The 17,883-nt window shown below is 35.6% G+C and overlaps 3 protein-coding genes across 5 annotated transcripts; 1 reads left to right on the forward strand and 2 right to left on the reverse strand.

Annotated features, from left to right (window-relative positions):
- Positions 1-4: 4 nt before the first annotated feature.
- LOC120254466 (pathogenesis-related homeodomain protein) lies at positions 5-4,354 on the reverse strand (the record flags this gene model as incomplete). Its single annotated transcript, XM_039262565.1, has 7 exons — positions 4,240-4,354; positions 2,596-3,178; positions 1,621-1,786; positions 1,373-1,490; positions 1,105-1,214; positions 643-999; positions 5-130 (listed from the first exon to the last, which is right to left on the reverse strand). Coding segments are annotated over exons 2-7 (1,404 nt in total), but the record flags the coding sequence as incomplete, so codon positions are not given.
- A 4,297-nt stretch (positions 4,355-8,651) lies between these two features.
- Positions 8,652-11,211, forward strand: LOC120254465. 2 transcript variants are annotated; one of them, XR_005534632.1, is made up of 3 exons: positions 8,652-9,089; positions 10,735-10,997; positions 11,080-11,211. XR_005534632.1 is itself a non-coding variant. In XM_039262564.1 (2 exons), exons 1-2 carry the CDS (start codon positions 8,696-8,698, stop codon positions 10,803-10,805), a joined length of 465 nt encoding a protein of 154 aa, XP_039118498.1. In that variant the 5' UTR covers positions 8,652-8,695; the 3' UTR covers positions 10,806-11,211. The 2 variants fall into 2 exon arrangements, 1 of the variants encoding a protein (XP_039118498.1); XM_039262564.1 differs by having other exon boundaries at positions 10,735-11,211.
- Positions 11,212-11,972: 761 nt separating this feature from the next.
- On the reverse strand, positions 11,973-16,825 carry LOC120254468 (E3 ubiquitin-protein ligase MARCHF2). 2 transcript variants are annotated; one of them, XR_005534633.1, is made up of 8 exons: positions 16,662-16,825; positions 15,156-15,455; positions 14,914-14,999; positions 14,600-14,746; positions 13,488-13,590; positions 12,949-13,066; positions 12,550-12,675; positions 11,973-12,368 (listed from the first exon to the last, which is right to left on the reverse strand). XR_005534633.1 is itself a non-coding variant. In XM_039262566.1 (8 exons), exons 2-7 carry the CDS (start codon positions 15,403-15,405, stop codon positions 12,583-12,585), a joined length of 792 nt encoding a protein of 263 aa, XP_039118500.1. In that variant the 5' UTR covers positions 15,406-15,455; positions 16,662-16,825; the 3' UTR covers positions 11,973-12,368; positions 12,550-12,582. The 2 variants fall into 2 exon arrangements, 1 of the variants encoding a protein (XP_039118500.1); XM_039262566.1 differs by having other exon boundaries at positions 12,954-13,066.
- Positions 16,826-17,883: the final 1,058 nt, after the last annotated feature.

Consider the following 17,883-nt stretch of genomic DNA (forward strand, 5'->3'; position numbering starts at 1 on the left):
TAACAGCTGTACTTGAACATCCATTTTCGTCAACACAGCCTGCGTCTCTCCTCCGCTTCCTTCTATGAGGGCCCCAGTCTTCATCTTCTTCACTTTGTTCTTTGTCACTTCTTTCTTTGCCAAACATTTCCTTCAATATTGGGCAACCATATGTTATCAGAGAATCAACTCAAAAAAATAAAGCCAAATGACATGGAAGAAATGCATGCTTCAATTTTTACTTCACAACAGTCTATGAAAAAAATCTCATTCATTTTGCATTCAGGATAGGCTTGAATGTAGCTATGCTCCTACCCATATGCACAGATGTTCACCTGAGCACTAATGTTGCCAGCAAGATTTTCACATGTGCTGTAAGCGCGATGATATTTATTCAAAATTCACAAAAGCATGCAATGCGTCGGTGCATCTCTTGCCACATCAGGACAATATTGCAGCCATTAACTATTAATCAATCAGGTATAACATTTTCTGGATGACATTTGACATCATCTATAAATTTTTGTTTCACTGTTCACCCACCCAAGATAGGTAGGTTATTCACACTAAATCCTTTGTGCTAAAATGGTATTTGGCACCAGTAGTGTTCAAGCAAAAATCTTATCTTATATCACCAAATAGAAGTAGACAAATAGTACTTACATCATGAAGTTTCTTATAATCAACATCCCTTCTTTGCCTTCGGTAGTTTGTGATGTCACAGTCACCAGCTTCACCAGAATCTACAAAGTGCTCATTGATTATATGACCAAATGTTCCATCCAAATAGTGGTTCCTGGGTCTATTGGAATACGAGCTAGCTTCATCAGATGTGTAATATACACCACTTGAACTGCAGGCATCAGAAGATTCACTCTCATCAGTTACAGTTCTACTATGGTTATTGCAATTTGTCTCCGGATCATAATCCTCATCTGCAGAATCTTCAGATGGCCACTCTCCAGTGGAATTAAGACAGGCATTATCAACATCAGGATTAGTTGCTTCCTTGAAGATATCCTGTAATCCAAACAAAATATGACCACAGATATTTATATTAGTTGGCAGACATTTTCAGCTCCACACTTATTAACTTGAAGATGGTCATCATTCCCAGAAACAAACCTCCCAGCCACTATTCACGCTAAAGCAGGTGCCCAGATGTGCATTGATGACATCCAAAATCCCCCTCTTGCACTCACAAAATTTGCAAAACCATCCTTGATCCCCGGGAACTAGGAAACATACTTAAGTCAGTAAGGTGAATACATTAATCTACTGATGAGAAATTAAATTTGGGTAGTGTTCATTTAATGATTTAGAAGAAACTCCTGATAGCAACTATTTCAAATCAGCAAGATATTACAGGAAATATTGAGGAATGAAGACTTACTTTTGCCTGATTGTGGGTCCAAACATCTTTGATGGAAACGACGGTTACATCGCCCATCACATAGCATTATATCATTATCTGGAAAAGCTTCCCGAGATTTGCATTTTGCGCAGAAGATCTACCATTAACAGGTTACTATATAAAACTACAAGATGTGAAGTTAAAATAAAAAAAGAAAGGGGGAATAAAAAAGAAAAGAAATGCATTTTTTATGCCTATTTAACATCAGAAAGTTGATTCTTACATACATGCTCACGGGAAACATTTTCATCTGCATCAACCACAGAATCTTCAACAATTTCCTCACATTTGAGCAAATCAAGTTGGCGAATTGCATCACGAATGCCGAGTTTACATTTCAATATTTCCTTCCTTGCTCTTTGCAGCTCCATTACTGGCTTAAGCTTTTCTCGACTGTAAGTGAATATTTAGGACAAATTAACCTTCTATAAAATTTTCTGATTGCTACAAATGTACATTCAAATAAATGACATTTCAATATAATACTTGAACTGCCAAACTAAAACATGTTCAAGATGAACAATTTGCAAGAAGCACCAGAAACCTTATATAAGATAAGGTCATGCCAAAATTGGAAGTTACATTACAGTAGTCACTTCATTGTACCCCATAAGCAGCCCATGCACAAGTGCTGATCCCCAATAAATAACCATTCTCAGTGGTAATGTCCTTTCCTTGCAAGTGCTATACAAAAGATACATATATTCAAAGACACATACATCCCTCAATTATACTCTTCAACCACATTCCACTTCCACTATCTTTGATTTCCCATCAGCACTACTCGTACTTTAACTGAGAGGGCTATAAAAAGTGTAAAAAGTAGCTTGTCACACCAGTGCAATCCTTCCAACTCATCAAAATGTAAATACTTATAGTGCATAGGGTTATTTAATTGATGATTCAAATATCACAAGACAATTAAAAACTCAATCAAGTCTTGAAAATAATGAAAATCACGATGTTAGGATCAATAACAGTAAGCTGAAACTATATGTTGAGTTATGACTAAAATTTTATGCTTGATAATTAATTATGTAGCCAAAACTCAAAGCATGAATCACCCTATCTTTTTAACAACTAAGAAAAAACGCACAAGAAATTATGTGAAAGCATAAGGAGAGGCAGGTGCATTCCTTCCTTACGAGCAAATGTGATTGGATTATTGATTTTCCAGTTATCAAATGCTTTTTTTGACATACCTCCGCCCTTTCCAACCATCTCCAGTATATGCATCAATAAGATTCTGTTCCTGCTTCATTTTAATGAGCAGGTACCTTGCTCTCCTCCGCAAATGAGAGGCTTCATCTCGAACCACATTATTTTTCTTCCGTTTTCTCCTTCTCCGCCTGGCCATTATTCTAGACTCCCCAATATCAGCTGCACTCTGACACTTATCCCCCAAAGTGGTTCTCTCTGGGAGGATCTTTGAAGAAGATTGACATTTAGCTAAGCTTGTATCAGAGATCAATTGCAAAGTTAATTTTGGTTTGCCCTCAAGCATGGTGTTCCTCATTCCTCGCCTCCGTGTATGATATCTTGGTTTAGCTTTGCATCTTCTTTGGTAAGCAATCTTGAACCTCATCTGACTTTGTGGTGTAGGATTCAGATTAGAATTGATCTCTTTGTCGAAGAGGGAAGAACGTCTTTTAGTGTAGCAAATCAATCTCTTTTGAGTAGTCTGCGTTTCTTTCTCCTTTTGATCATGGTCTTGTAATTGTTGATCCATCAAAACAATCTCAAATTTGCTACTTCATAAATAAGTTAGTTGGAACCCTTAGGTACCTGAACAGAAAAAAAAAATGTAAAAATAACATATCAAATACATCATATGGAAAGTGAAAATTACAGAATTGCAGAATCACATAGCAATAGAACTTTACAGGTCAATGCCAAAACAATCAAGCATCAAATCACTGATGAAGCCCTATGATGGACAATCCTGATTCTGTTCATCTTCAATATTCATTTCCTTATTCAGGTTGAGATCTCATCTCCAATAAAGACTAATCAATAGGACAAAACAAAGGCAAAGACCGAATTTTGACAGCATAAACTTTGGTAATTGCAAAGATATCTCTCTTGCTTCCTAAAATTAATCATAGATAATAAACAAAATCTAAAGCTTATGTATCTTGGGATCTTCAGGCTACCTCATCCATATCCTTCCTAATTGCTTCTCACACTATTGTTTCTTGTTTTACTTAACCTTGGAAGATTGACGCGCATTTCAATAATTTCTGTTCAAAACCACAGGAAAGAACCTACTCATTAGTAATAGAAGGCTTTATGCCACATCCTAACTTAAATCTCATCCTATCACTAAAGCACATTATCATCTCCAAGTCCTAAACTTTCAAGAATCAAGATTGAAAAGAATTCTTTTTTGTAGTTGATACTTAATATATCAATACCCATTATGGGATCTAATCCCTTCTCCATATTCCAACTCTTGGAAGCAGCCAACACAATCCATAAAGAAGAGCATCAAGACTATCAAAGCTTCTCTCATTCATCCATCAATCATTCCTTGAAATAACCCTAAATTCAACCAAAAGATCCATCTTTCCAAGAACCCTTCAATCCCATCACAAAAAATAACTTAAAACAACAACCTTCTCTAAGAAACCCATGAAAAACTTGAGACAGAAACCAAAAACCAAAAACAATCCCTCATTCTAAAAAAGCCAGCACTTTAAGAATCAACAGAGAACAAATTAATAACAATTAAACAATCATTTGAGAGAAAACTCACCACACAAGAAACAGAAAGACAATGCAACCATATAGAAAAAAAAAATTCAAAAGAACAGATCAAGAAACTGGAAGAGAGGATCCAAGATCACCACAGAGGTTCTACAGGGCCCAATTCACAGCCAGAAATCTCCGAATGCCGGCAATCTTATTCCAAATGCCCTTCGTGCTCGTCTTCTCTCCTTGCTCTCTCTCTCTCTCTCTCTCTCTCTCTCTCTTCTCTTTTATTTAATAATAATAAAAAAATTAGATGACTTTTTAACAAATAATAATTTTCTTTTTTTTATTTAAAAAATATAATTTCAGGTAACGGATCCAAACCCGCGAGCTACTCGGACCCGAACCACTCCTCTTGCAGCTCATCCAACTTAGATTATAATTATTAATTAATTATTATATATCATTCTTATTTTACATGTAGAGTTTGGATTGAAATTTAAAAAAAAAAAAAAAAATTCTTTTTTTTTTGAAGTTTTTGAATAAATAAATGGTTTGATGATAGATCATACTCGGCTCACTGATTCGGATTCGGGATTAGAGCAACCACAAAGTTAAACAATTTAATTTATTTTTTTTTTTAAGACAAATGAACAATTATTTCCAAAAAAAAAAAGAAAAAGAAACAGAGTACATTGACCTGAAGGAAAGAGAGAAGAAACAGGGAATGGATTACAGTAATCACAACAACTGCTTGAACTTATTCAAGAAAGTGTGCATTTCTTCTCATGTTTTTTTTTAATCTTAAAAATAAAGAAGTTGGCATAACAGAAACAAATTGATTTATTTGGCAGTACATGACGGAAGGCTGCAAAATCATGTCTTTCACTCCAACAATCAGAAAGGAAAAGATGGGAAAACGATCGAATCCAAGTGTCACTTTGCTTGAAATAACCGAAGGCGAACATCGGCCCTGTGAAAATGGAATACGAATCGAGTCAGTGAAAAAGAACATAATTGTCTGAAATTTTATATTTGGCTTCATAGGTAAGGACAACTTGATCTCATGGCATATTATTACCTGATTATGTAACAGCTAACTGTTCATTCATTCAAATTGACATCTCAGGTAAAGTGAACTAAGAAACAAAAAGGTAGCAAGTTCAATCATTCAGATTGACAGTTCAGTTAAATCAAACTTGAACAAACAAATAGGGAGTAAAATCATAAGAAAACAGTAACTTCCATGGCACCCAAAAGAAATGATGACCTACCACAGAAATTTGTACAGATTGTGAACAGATAGAATGCCTCCATAAATTCGAGGCAAGGGATCAGGTAGTATTTGTATATCTGACTGGCAAATCTTGATTTAGCTTCTTGCTTTTTTTTTAGTTTTCAACCAGCCTAGATTGGCCTACTGCAGTATGTGACTGCCTTTGAGAATTTGAGAAAATCAGGGTGATGCAATAGCTAGAAGCTTAGATCAAATATGCCATGTTCCAAATAAGATAAGGTTGTAATGTAAAGCTTATATCATCAAATAAGGTCAAGCTAGGCAGTTGAAGCATAAGGAAAAGATCAAGCTGACAAGCTGATGTGAACTATTTATATTATTCAGAAAAGTTACTGTAATATTTTCCAAGATTATGTTTGCCATCTCTAATCTAATTCAAGGGGCCTAGGCTTTCAAATAAGATGATGATTTCAACAGTAAGGTCCTTCCAAAAGAGGCTTCACTGAATTTTTCATCAGCATTCTCAAGTATTCCCATTGTTCAGAGAAACTACTGATACATATTTCAAGACTAAAAGCTTTCCATCTCTACCGTAATTAAGGGGCCTACGCTTAAGCTTTGAAGCATTCAAAGTGAGGCCTCACAGAATATTGAATTTTCTCAGCATTCTGAGAATCAGGAGACCTTCAGCAAGAGTCACCTTCCTTGTCCAATCCCTGTGCTGATGTTTTCTTCTTGAGCTAAAAATACGCAAATTACAGACCTTCCAGTATGAAGCCTTTCAACATCTTCTAGAAAGAGCATCTCACACCATCATGAAGATGAGTAAGGTGAACAAATTTTTTTGTCAAAAATTAAAGTGTGAGGTGAACAAATATTTTCGTAGAAAGTCTTAAGTCACATGACAATAGTGCTTAGCACCAAGCAAGCAAACAGGAAAGCCCATGTTGAACTTTAGAGGTTGTAAAAGATAAACCAGATTAAATTATATAATTATTTTCTTTAAAAAATTTAACTTATTTGAGAATAAAGGGTCTAGCCTTTATACATTGTTCAATCATCAAATGTTTTCAATCGCGCATTTCACAATCATGAATGCAGTTATGTCATACACATGCTGAAGTGTTCCTAATATCAACCTATGTGTGTGTGTATATACCTATATATATCGCACAGAGCAGCATGACATTTAAAATCTCTTGTATGTGTGAATGAGGGGAGAACCATTACCTCGACTCAATGCCACAATAGGGGACAACGTCAACAATACTCAGTCCCAATAAGAAGAACTAAATAGCAAACCAAAATTTGAGCAATTATCCAGCAAAGCAACAAGTTCAAGATCTTAACTTCTGATGAATGAATTGAGAAATCAACAAACAACCATTTCAACTTCTAACCAGGTAAAGAATTAAAGGTTAAGTAAATGTGAACTAGGAAGATCATTCAGAAAAGCTACCATTAGACTTTGGAAAATTAAAGATTGTTATCTCAAATCTAATTCAGCACCTAGGCTTTCAAATAAGAATCTACCACTTTAAGCATTGTAGTTTTCTGAGATGGGCTTCACTGAACCATAAATTCTCATCAGCATAATATATGGTAGCCCTTACTGAGACATCTTCTCTGCTCAAGCCTTTTGCTGATGTTTTCTTCTGTATCTAAATGTAAAACTACTAGCCACTAGGATTATTTGAAAATCTCCACCTTAGTAACGAGGAATGAGCATCTCACATTATGATAAATGCATGCTATATGTGAAAATAATTTTGTAGTAACTTCTATGATGAAGGGAAATAGTGCTTAGCATAAAGCAGGCCAAAAAGGAAATCCATTATTTGACTTCAAGGATTTCAAAAGGCAAACCTTCCTCAATTATAATTCTTTTTTTTTTCTAGAAAAAACTTAGTTTACATTGTCATAAAGAGGTTTAGGTATTTAGATTGATGGACGTTTAAATGTTTTCTATTGCTCAATCATGGGCAAAATGCAGTTGAATCATAGATATGCTAAAAAGCTCTTAGAATCAATCAATTATATTTGTTAGCAAGGAAGCATGACAATTATATAGCACTATTGAACCAAAAAAAAACACCATTATGGAACAAACAACAATCAATCAATTCTACATTTCATAAGAACAACTAAATAGCCAAGCGTAATTTCCAGTAGAGAAACGATTTCGAGATCTCAACTTCCACTACGAATGAATCAAGATTTCAACAACCTTAAATTTCATAATCCAATCAGGAAAAAGGATAACCAAGTTCTAATCTTTTCAGAAAAAAAAATCAAAATAAAACACCAATCAAACCTTCTCAATTATACTCTCAACACCTACGAAACAACAGATCAAGGAAAACAAATCATATTATTGTATCGAGATAAGCGCTCACCAAGAATGGACAACCGATTCTAATGACCGCCATGCTGCTGCTGATGCTCAAGATGGCGACGCTCATGGGGAAGCGCGACAAAGTAGGAGAAGATCATCCCTCCAATGCAGACATGGAACAGCGGCTCAACAGAACTCGTCTCAATGTACTTGTCGATGTACCGATCCACGGCTTGGTCGGCTGATTTCTTGATGTTTTCCCATGTGAACTTCGGCTTCAAGTATGCCGGAACCTCCCGGAGCTTCATCGATTTGATTTCGTTGTAGAATGCCCTCATCGCCATTGGAGATCGATCCCGAGAGCTTCGCAAACCCTAACCCTAGTTTTTCCTCGATCCTTTCTCGTTTGCGAGACCCGGAGAAGTCCTCATCTTAGTCAATGTTTTGCACATAGATCCTTGAAAATTATAAAAATTACTCTTTAATACAATCTTATAAAGGTCTGAAAAATTATTTTTTTGAACCCTGAAACTTTTAATCAAGGTCCTTGAACAAGATTTTTATTTTTTATTTTTTAGGCAATAGACTTATATATCAGAAAAAAATCTCAATAATTTAACTAATATTTATCCTTATGAACTTTAAGTTTAGCATGAGATAATTATTGATTTAAAAAAATAGGTATTTAAAAAAAAATTATACAATTGCAGCATTTATTTTCATAAATATTCTCTAAAATCTACAAATTTGATGCATATCAGTTATCACTCTAATTTGCATCCTAACCCCTAAACTCTTTGGATTTACAGAAAACTGCAAAAGAAAAAAACAATGATCAATATACAAATTCACGGGGGCTTTTATAAAAAATACCGCTATCCGTCTCGAAAAAGACACGTGTCAACATCTAAGGTCACAGTGTTATCTAGGGATCGAGTTTATCACCAATCGTACGGTTATCCTTGCTTCTTTGTGCTTTTATAAATAGATCACTCGTTCGCCGCTTCACCGGCTCGCCGAGCTTTCTCCGCTTTCTCCAATGGCTCCAATTCTCACCCGAACCCTAAACCTTATCCAATCACCATCTGCACGGCTCCTCACCGTCCGTCGATGCTCCGGTAGGCCGAAGAAGGAGGTGGTGGGGAAGCTCGTGGAGATTGACCTTGAAGAGGAGTCAACTGCGACCTCGAAAGCGGATGTTGAGGTTTTGAGGGTGCGTCGCCTTGAGGATGCTATTCATGGAATCATTGTTCGTAGAGCTGCTCCGGATTGGCTCCCTTTTAGACCTGGGTCGTCGTACTGGGTTCCCCCCAGGCCGACGTCTTTGGGGCTTGTGGAGTTGGTGGAGAAGCTTGCGAATCCGATGTCGGAGGAGGAGCGGTTGTCTTTCTCATCGGTGCGGGGTTGGCCTTCGCTGGATTACTTCGTTCAAGGTACTGTTTTGAAAGCTGGATCTTGGAAGGTTAATTTATGGCCTTTTTTTTATTTATTTGTGATCTTATCTGTTAATGATTTCGCAAAAATAAAAAAAATAAAAAAATAAAAAAATAATAATAATAATAATAATAATAATAATAATAATCCTTTCATTATCGGGTGTTAATGATGTGAAAAGTTGATGTTTTTATGACTGAGTTATGATTTTAGAGCTCAGTCTTAGTGATGTGAAATTACCAATATTATAGGTTGGATTGCATACAATTCTGTGAAATTTGAAAGAATTTCCATCCTTGTGTGTTGTTGTTGAATGAACTTGTGCAGTGCAATCTGCTTCAGAGACCATGGCACTTCATATCTGAAGTTAGTAGAATGTTTCACAGGTCATGCTTGATATGAATGGGAATTGATATGCCTTTGAGTCATTGTCTAAGCTTATTAAACAGTGTTAGTGAATCTTGTACTGGATGAGATTAGGTCAATATACACATGAGCATTGACATGACAATGGAACCATTTTATTTCTGGTACTATTTTTTTTTGTTCGCCATGTCAATGTTCGTATTCAAATCACTTTGCAACTGTGTGGCTTGATTATCTTTTGAACCTTATCCTAACAAAGTATGCGAAACTGAATATGGTAAAAACAGGACCTTTTCTCTGTCTAATGCTAATCATGAAGATATGATCTGTAGGACATGATTGACATTGGAATACCATTCAAAATGCAGTTCTTATTCCTCATAATTCTTGTGGGGGAAGTGAAATTTTATCCATTCTTGACCGATCTTTTATGCTCCTTAGAGATCAATGCTGCTGGAATCTCAATGGGCAATGTGTTATTGTGGTTTTATGGCTATTATCTTGTATGGAATTTTGTTGCTTCCTTGTTCTGTTAGACTAAACCTTATTAAAAATAGGTTCTATTAAAAAATTAATTATTTCTTTTTTTACGAGGAATACAGTGTCAGAGCTACTTGTATTTTCTGGCATGTGCTTTTTTGTTCTGCATTTCTTTCAAGATGTTTAATAACCCAATATCTGCAAGAGTTTACTGTTTGGCTTCTTTGAGTATTTGACATGCTGATAATGTTATTTTCTTGTGGTAGAATATGTTTTCTAGCTTCTTTTATCAACACCTGTTTTTGTTGCGGAATCTATTTCTGATAGGCCTTTGCTTTGGTTGATTTAGTATTTAGATGCAAAAGCAAAACCTGGTTTGGATGTATAAATGGTGATAGCATATCTCTTGGTGTTAATTCATTTTTTTTCTGCCCTAGTTCAATTACGGTGTGCATTGTTGGTGATTCGTGTATCAATATGTAGAAATAAAGAGAGAATTTTACAATCACTTGGTTAGAAACTTAAAAGCATTAGTTGGCAGAAGGTGCCAGCCATTCTTGATTATGATCTTAATTCAGTTATGCATTCATGAACAGTACAATTGCTTGGGATAAGAGTGCATTCCACCTTTCATTTAGGATTCTTTTTTAATATTCTTTGTTCTGAAGGGTAACACTACCCACACATGTGTAATAAATCTAAGCTGGATGTTATGCTTCTTGAATATTGTTTAGGACCACTCTTTTTCGTTTCCAAATCTTCATGTGCATCTATTTAGACTAGTGTTTTCTATGGCAGGTGACCCTCCCCATCATGTGAAGAAAAACATAAAGGCAGTGATAGCACAATCTGATGATGATGAAGGATGATCTATTCATAGATGCAGAGAGAGCATGCCCTCCCCTTCACTTGAAGATAAAACATGAAGACAGTGATACTACATTCTGATGGTAGCTTTGATTTTCTGTGAAGTTCATGCCTATCTTCTTCCTGCTTCATGATGTACTCATTAATAAATTTGGTGGTCTATGATGGAGGAACAGCACACCAAGTATGTGGAGGTGAGTTTCTCTGTATATTTATGTTCAGACTTGCTACTTCACTCTGAGCCTTATGTACTTGATATAATCTTTTTATATATAGGAACTGGTTAATTTGTTAGAGAAAGGTGAGCATTGATGGAATGGTTATATACAAGACTAAGATCTTGTTACCTGAGGAATTTAAGCTTTGTATTTTTTTTTAAAGTTTTATATAAAAGAAAATTTTATAGTATTGATTAAATGGATTTTCAAATCAGGACTCATTTTACATTATGATCTTACTGTAACCAGTTTCTTATAAATACAGCTGAATTTTCGAGGAATTTTAGTCACATATAAACTTGTTATCATCCTTATTGGAATTTATTCTTATTTTGGTCTAGCAGCTTCTTGTACCCCTGCCATTGTGTTCAATGTCATCTGAGTTATAGTAATTTCTTTTGCCTTCTTCTTTTGTTTCTGTTATATACCAAGGATCATTTTAAACAGGGATATTTTAATAATTTACCTAGAAACTATTTACATTCTTCGTTTGATCTTTGCTTTGTGGTTTGCATACCTGTTGTTTGATCTTTGCTTTGTGGTTTGCATACCTGTTATTGCACGTTTAACTGAGGCAAATAACTGGGGTAAATTTGCATATATGCATCAATGCAATTGCAATCATGCACATAGTTAACTATCGTATTCGCAAGCATGCTTCGGTGAAAGATCAGTATTATTCGCAAGCATGCTTCGGTGAAAGATCAGTATTTGTGCATGTATCTCTACGGTAATAAAAGAAAAAAAATTATAGAAAACAACATTTTCCAGCAAAACAGAATAAAAATAAATTTTGGTCCAAATTAAAATATAAATATTGATGTTCCATTGGGAAACACAACTGATTTTTAGAGGTGGTAGATATATATATATGTGTGTGTTCTTTTGCATATACAAGTTTCCCTCCAATCAATAATCAAACATTGTTGTGAAATACTGAGAAAGTAAAACTAAAACAAGGAACCGAAATAGAAATCATAATGGTTCAATAACCCTCTCTTTATTTACAAGAAACTAGGCAATGATACATTGGCATGACATCAACTTTACATTGCTCTTGCTTCTCTGCTGGGAAAATGAAATAATATGCAACTTTTCTGGAGTCTTTCATTTCCTAGAGCCTGGTGAGATGCTAAAGAATCAAAAGCAAACACAATCATATAACAAGAACGACATTGAGAGGACTTGGCACTCAGGAACCAAACACCTTGCAGTCTGATTTGTGTACACAGATACAACCAGATTATAGGTTTCAACTAGTGTGTGCGCGTTGCATCTGATGTTGTCACGCCACTCCTCCCATGTCTTCTTGTATCTTAAGGCTCAAATAAGCGGCGTTCTTTTCAGCTGCAATCAAGAACCAGTTAATTAATTGCTCCTAAATATGCAAGGTTGATGAGATTCATTTGTACATCAAAATCACATAGATCTACACCACTGTTTCTATTGAAATGTAAATGGCACCGATGACACGCGAATCAAGTTGGGTCAGAAAAGATTAATATGGGACATATAAGACATTGCTCACCAGAGAATGCGCTTCAATCCGATGAGGTATGGCTTAATAAAGACCGAGCATTCTCAACTCTGTCACATGACTGGGACCAAGCTGTGGTGGATCCTTATTGTCATCTCTATTTTCCACCACATATTCCTGAACTCATCAATGGAAATCCCCGGTTAAGTCATTTCCAAGAAACATATAGATATCTTTTTTGAAAACATGACTACTTTTGAGTTATGGATAGTAGAGGATAGCCATAAAGGATAAAAATCAAATACATGTATAGGATGCTTTTGATTATGAAGCATGTAATACGACTCGCATGGATTCAGCACAGGTTAGTTTAAACTATTTGGCAGTGAAAAAGTATGTAAAACATTCGAGTGTTTCTCATAAATGTTAAGAATGGAAATATAATCCTACCGGACCTTTGTCAATTCTTGCTTTGCAAGAACATGGTAATGGCGTTCATTTATTCTCTGCCCGCAAATAATGGCTATGAAGAATCCATAGAGTAGGCCCACCAAAACAACGGCCAATACTGGTAGATTCAAGCAAAAAGTAGACCAAATTAAACTAGAGTTGAATTGCAATTGCATCATAAAACATAAAACTTTTGATATTAGCAATCTGAAATGGTAAGACTTATATGAACGAAATAACATACCCTCCATAGACTCATGCTAGCAGGAACAATGTGTGCTAGGCTGCTACTTTTATGTAAAACCATGAATGATACACATGGATTAAAGAAAGAACTTAGGACTAAATCTCACTATGCATGCAAGGTTTTCCAACTGATTAAAATGTCTATCATCAATAAGAGAGGTAAGAAAAGACTTCCATCAGGAACAAGATCTTTATAATTGATAGTATAATTGATAGTATTACTCTAAGAATTTTCAAAACTGGAGTTTGCTTATATTATTTAGAGCAAAAGTCTTCATGGAAAAAGAACATACTAGCCATTGAATAAAATCCGTATGGGTGTTGCTCATAACCGAACATTTCCCGCAGCTCCTCACCGTAAAATCTGTAGACCAGCATACCTAGAAAAGCAACAACCTGACAAGAACATTTGAAATAAACCATGGAATATTATATATATGTGTGTGTATTAGAGAGAGAGAGAGAGAGAGGACATAAAATGTCAAGTGACTAAGTGTAAGGGTTCTGCCTTAGCGCCGCACGGCTGATCGTTGGTGCGATCGGGAGCGCCATGACACTAAGCCCTGTGCTTGTCCATGGAGGGAGTTTACTTTACCTCACTCCCCTCAAGTTTCTCCAAATTTATGGAGTGCAACTGAGTGGATATTTTAGATGTGCCTGAGATATGACACTACCGAGATTCTTTATTAGATCTTGACAAATTGAAGTGCTCCATCTAGAATCAACCTATAGTGTTGGTGCTTAGAATAAATGATTGCAGAAGTTCCAATGCTAATACTATCAATTATCCTCTGACTAATCGAAGCAGCTAAAGCTATCAGCATCAACATATAGACACGATTAAATGTCAGATAAGGCTGCAAACTTACTATTAAGCTAATAAAGAGATGGTGTTTTTATTATCTAGTTGCAGGCAAAGATGAGTTGGAAAGTGCAATAATAACAGGTGAAGAGAGGAAATGGAAGACATTTAATGTGTATTTGGGTATTAGGTAATATGCTAGAAGTGCACATATCAGAAGACCTTGAAAACTAATAAATCAGATCAAGCTTGCTATATCTTTAAAAAAATTGTCATTTAATATCATTAAAAATCAAAGTCAAACTACGCTACAGCAAAATATCAAAACAACTCCAAACCAATCACAATAAGAGATAATTGTAAGGGACCATGGTGGAATCTCTGTATAAGTCTTAAACCTTAAATGAAATAAGAAAGAAATAAGATAATGGAATTCTTCTAAAGAAATCTTAAAAGGGTTTTCTAACTCATTGCAAAATATGACTTGTGTTATCTAGGGGGCCTGGCATGGACTTCTCACAATCCATCAAACGCTATTGTTGGCCAACCTTGCTAAGACAGAAATGACAATTAATATTGGATATGCTATTATATGTGTCTTACCAGCTGCACAATAATAAAGATGAGAGCATGGTCCCTCACAACAAGGAACTGAAATTTCAGCCTCAACCACCAGCGATCAGGTGGCACATTTGCGCGCAATATGAACACAGCCCTGCACTCTGTACAATGGGCAAATGCAAAACCTTCCTGACAACAAAAAGGCGAAGAGGTAGTAGGGCTGCCTTCTAAAAGATGAAGAAATCATTTTTAATTACAATCATATCAAAATAGTTTGTATACAAGAAAATTTGAAAATTATCAAAGTGCACTTCATTATGGTTTTAACAAGAAAGGTCAAAAGTGCTAAATCATACTTTGGTTGATCTCCAATTATCAAGACAGGATCGATGCACATACTTCTGCGTGCCCTTACAATGACAGGGTGCAATTAAATCATCCCCTGCACAAAACAAGAACTACTTCAATGGATAAACAGATGAATGGAATTTGAAGAAGATAATGATTTTCCATGTAAGTAATTACATTACATGGCTCTATCCCCATAAGAATACAACTCTGGGAAAACATTAATATAACTATCATGATAGGAAAAGACCTTCAGTATCAAGGCAAATTCGGCATTGTGGTAAGTCTGCATTCACCAAATTGGTATGCTCATCAGCATCAAGTCCTTGAGGATCATCGTCCTCCCCAACCAATCTGATTTCAGAAAGAGATTGAAGCACTTCGAAATCATCTGTAGTAGTTGATTGATGCAGAACGGGTTCAATTTCTAAAGTCTCTTCCACTTGAATGCCATTAAAAGCCAACTGCATGGCGAAGAACATCCAATCATATCCATACATCACCAAAGACGTCTATTTTGTTGACCATTTCAAAAGAAATTAAAAGAAACCTGCAGATAAAAAGGATGACATGCAAATCAAGCAACAGAGCAGAAGAAAAAGGAATGGATCAATGGAAGAAAGATTTTTGTTTATTTAAACAGATGTGAAAACGTAGCTGAAAATAAAATGGACCAAAGGATTTTTAGCTGCTATACTTATGCAAATACAAGTGAATCTTAGGAACAAATATGAGCAAGAAACCAAGGCAGTCTCACAAGCAAAGCACATCAGAACTTGAAGAGGAAGCATGCCACAATGGGTGTGAAACTTTCCATCAAGAGGAGGCATCTTTCGCCACCAATCAGCATTTCCATAAAGAACTTAACAAATTAAGCACAAGTTCGAGACAATGGCTTGGCACCGATAGTTGACTAAAAGAAATCTAATATTGTTTACATTTCACAGTCGCCAGGCCAGTGGCCTAGGACATTGGATAATTTTCCTTTTATATACATCACTAATCTTAGGTTTCATTGTGATTCTGCTGGTTGGAATTGGTTATCGTCAATAGTCAGTGAAGAATAACCAAGATTTTTAATAGTCAATCTGTAACAGAAAAACAACTTTGGGTGCACTTTTTTTCTTGGACAAAAATAAGATGAACTTGGTATTGTTCAATGGAGCTGCCTCTCCGCACCTTCATTAAAAAGCCTGTCTTTTCTTCATCTTTCACCATCCCTCCATCTTATAGAACCTTTATATTCTTAAATAAGATCCTTTTACATCATCCTTGTTCTCTCACTCCACAAACAAAGAATGAAAGATTGATATAAAAATTTTGCCATATTAAATCCCTTCATACATGAAAAATGAAAATTTCACTCCACCAGCCTCTAATCCATCCCATTATCCATGATTTTCATTCCAAATTTCTCACAAGACCCAATCCAAATAAAAATCACTGATTCAATCATGTCATCATCATCCATTCAAAGTCAGGGAAAGAACAATTTCCATAACGTTAAGCAGGCCAAATCCCTTCTCACCATACTCTCCCTCCCAAACAAATTCACTAAAAACAAACTACAAAACCCTAAATCCAACAAGAATCATCAAATCACAAACTTCAGCCAATTAAACAACAAAGACAAAATCATATCCTCACTATACCAATCACAACATTATATACATAAATCTATTAAAAAGAAAAATAAAAACAACAAAAAAACAAAAGAATCAAAATATAAGCCAAGAGAACTAGATCGGAGAACTACCTCCTCATCCTAGCCATCCCAAGATCATCCCGAAAACTCTGCGACAAAAAAGAATTCGATACAAACGATAGTAGAGGAGTTTCCGATGGATAACAATATCTAGGGTTTCGGTCTCGCGATCGGAGACAAGAGTGAAAGAAGAGAGAGAACGAGACGGAGACGATGACTCTTGAGACGAACTATTGAGAATAAATAAATAAATAATTCATTTTTATTTTTCATAAACACCCCCAAGACTTTTCATATTTTGTGCTAAGTCCTAAATTCATCATATTTATTACTTGCAAGTCCTTCAAAGACTACAATTCTTGAACTTTGGAGCAGATAATTATCTGGATTTAAATTATTATTTAAATTATATTTATAATGTTTTTCTATTATGTAGTTTTTTTTTCCTAGTTTTTTTTTGTCGTTTTATTAACTACCAACACCCATTATTTTATTTCATTTTATTTTTTTCAATCATTCAAATAAGGTGAAATTGCCAAAAAAACCCTTTAAGTTTGTAAAATTGCCAAAAACACCCCGTTAGTTTTGCAATCCCCAAAAACCCTCTCCTTTTAAAGTCTATGTTTTTCAAACCCCAAACCCCTCAGAACGGATGCGAACGGAGTGAGTTTCAAATTTTTTTGGACTGAAAATGCCCTCGTACGGGAGTCGTGGCTGCAGACCATCTCTGGGCGATTTGAGAGGAAGTGGCGGTTTTCCATAGGGTAAACCCCGAGAGACGTAATTTATCGGAGCTCGCTTTAATTGCTTTTTTCTCAACTCACGCCTTCGCCTTTTCCATTTCAAGTCGCCTCCGAAGTTGTCTCTCACCGGCAGCTCTCCGTAATTGGCATTTCATCGCCTTTTCCCTTTCCACCCCGAGATCTCGAAGGAGAAGTCCCCCGCAAGAACTAGTTGGCATTTCATCGATTGCAATCTAAGGTATCGAGTATGGTTTTTATGTTAACCTGCTCTACATAAAAGAAAGATTTTTTTCTGCTTTTGCTTTTGTGCTCCCTGCTTTTGTTGGAAGATATCGAAGTCCTGCAGGGGATTTCTCACTGGGGCTTTTGTTAGTCTCATGGAGATTTCGGCTAGGGTTTTTGTTTTTGTTTTGCATTTTCAGATGTATACACTATCGAAATAGTTTTTTCGATTGTTATGATTTGTGTAATATTTATAATGTACATTTCCCGCTTCGCTTGACATATATGCAGCTTTTACAAACGAGGTC

Source organism: Dioscorea cayenensis, unplaced genomic scaffold (assembly GCF_009730915.1).
Source record: "Dioscorea cayenensis subsp. rotundata cultivar TDr96_F1 unplaced genomic scaffold, TDr96_F1_v2_PseudoChromosome.rev07_lg8_w22 25.fasta BLBR01000463.1, whole genome shotgun sequence".
In the NCBI taxonomy this organism is placed as follows: domain Eukaryota; kingdom Viridiplantae; phylum Streptophyta; class Magnoliopsida; order Dioscoreales; family Dioscoreaceae; genus Dioscorea; species Dioscorea cayenensis.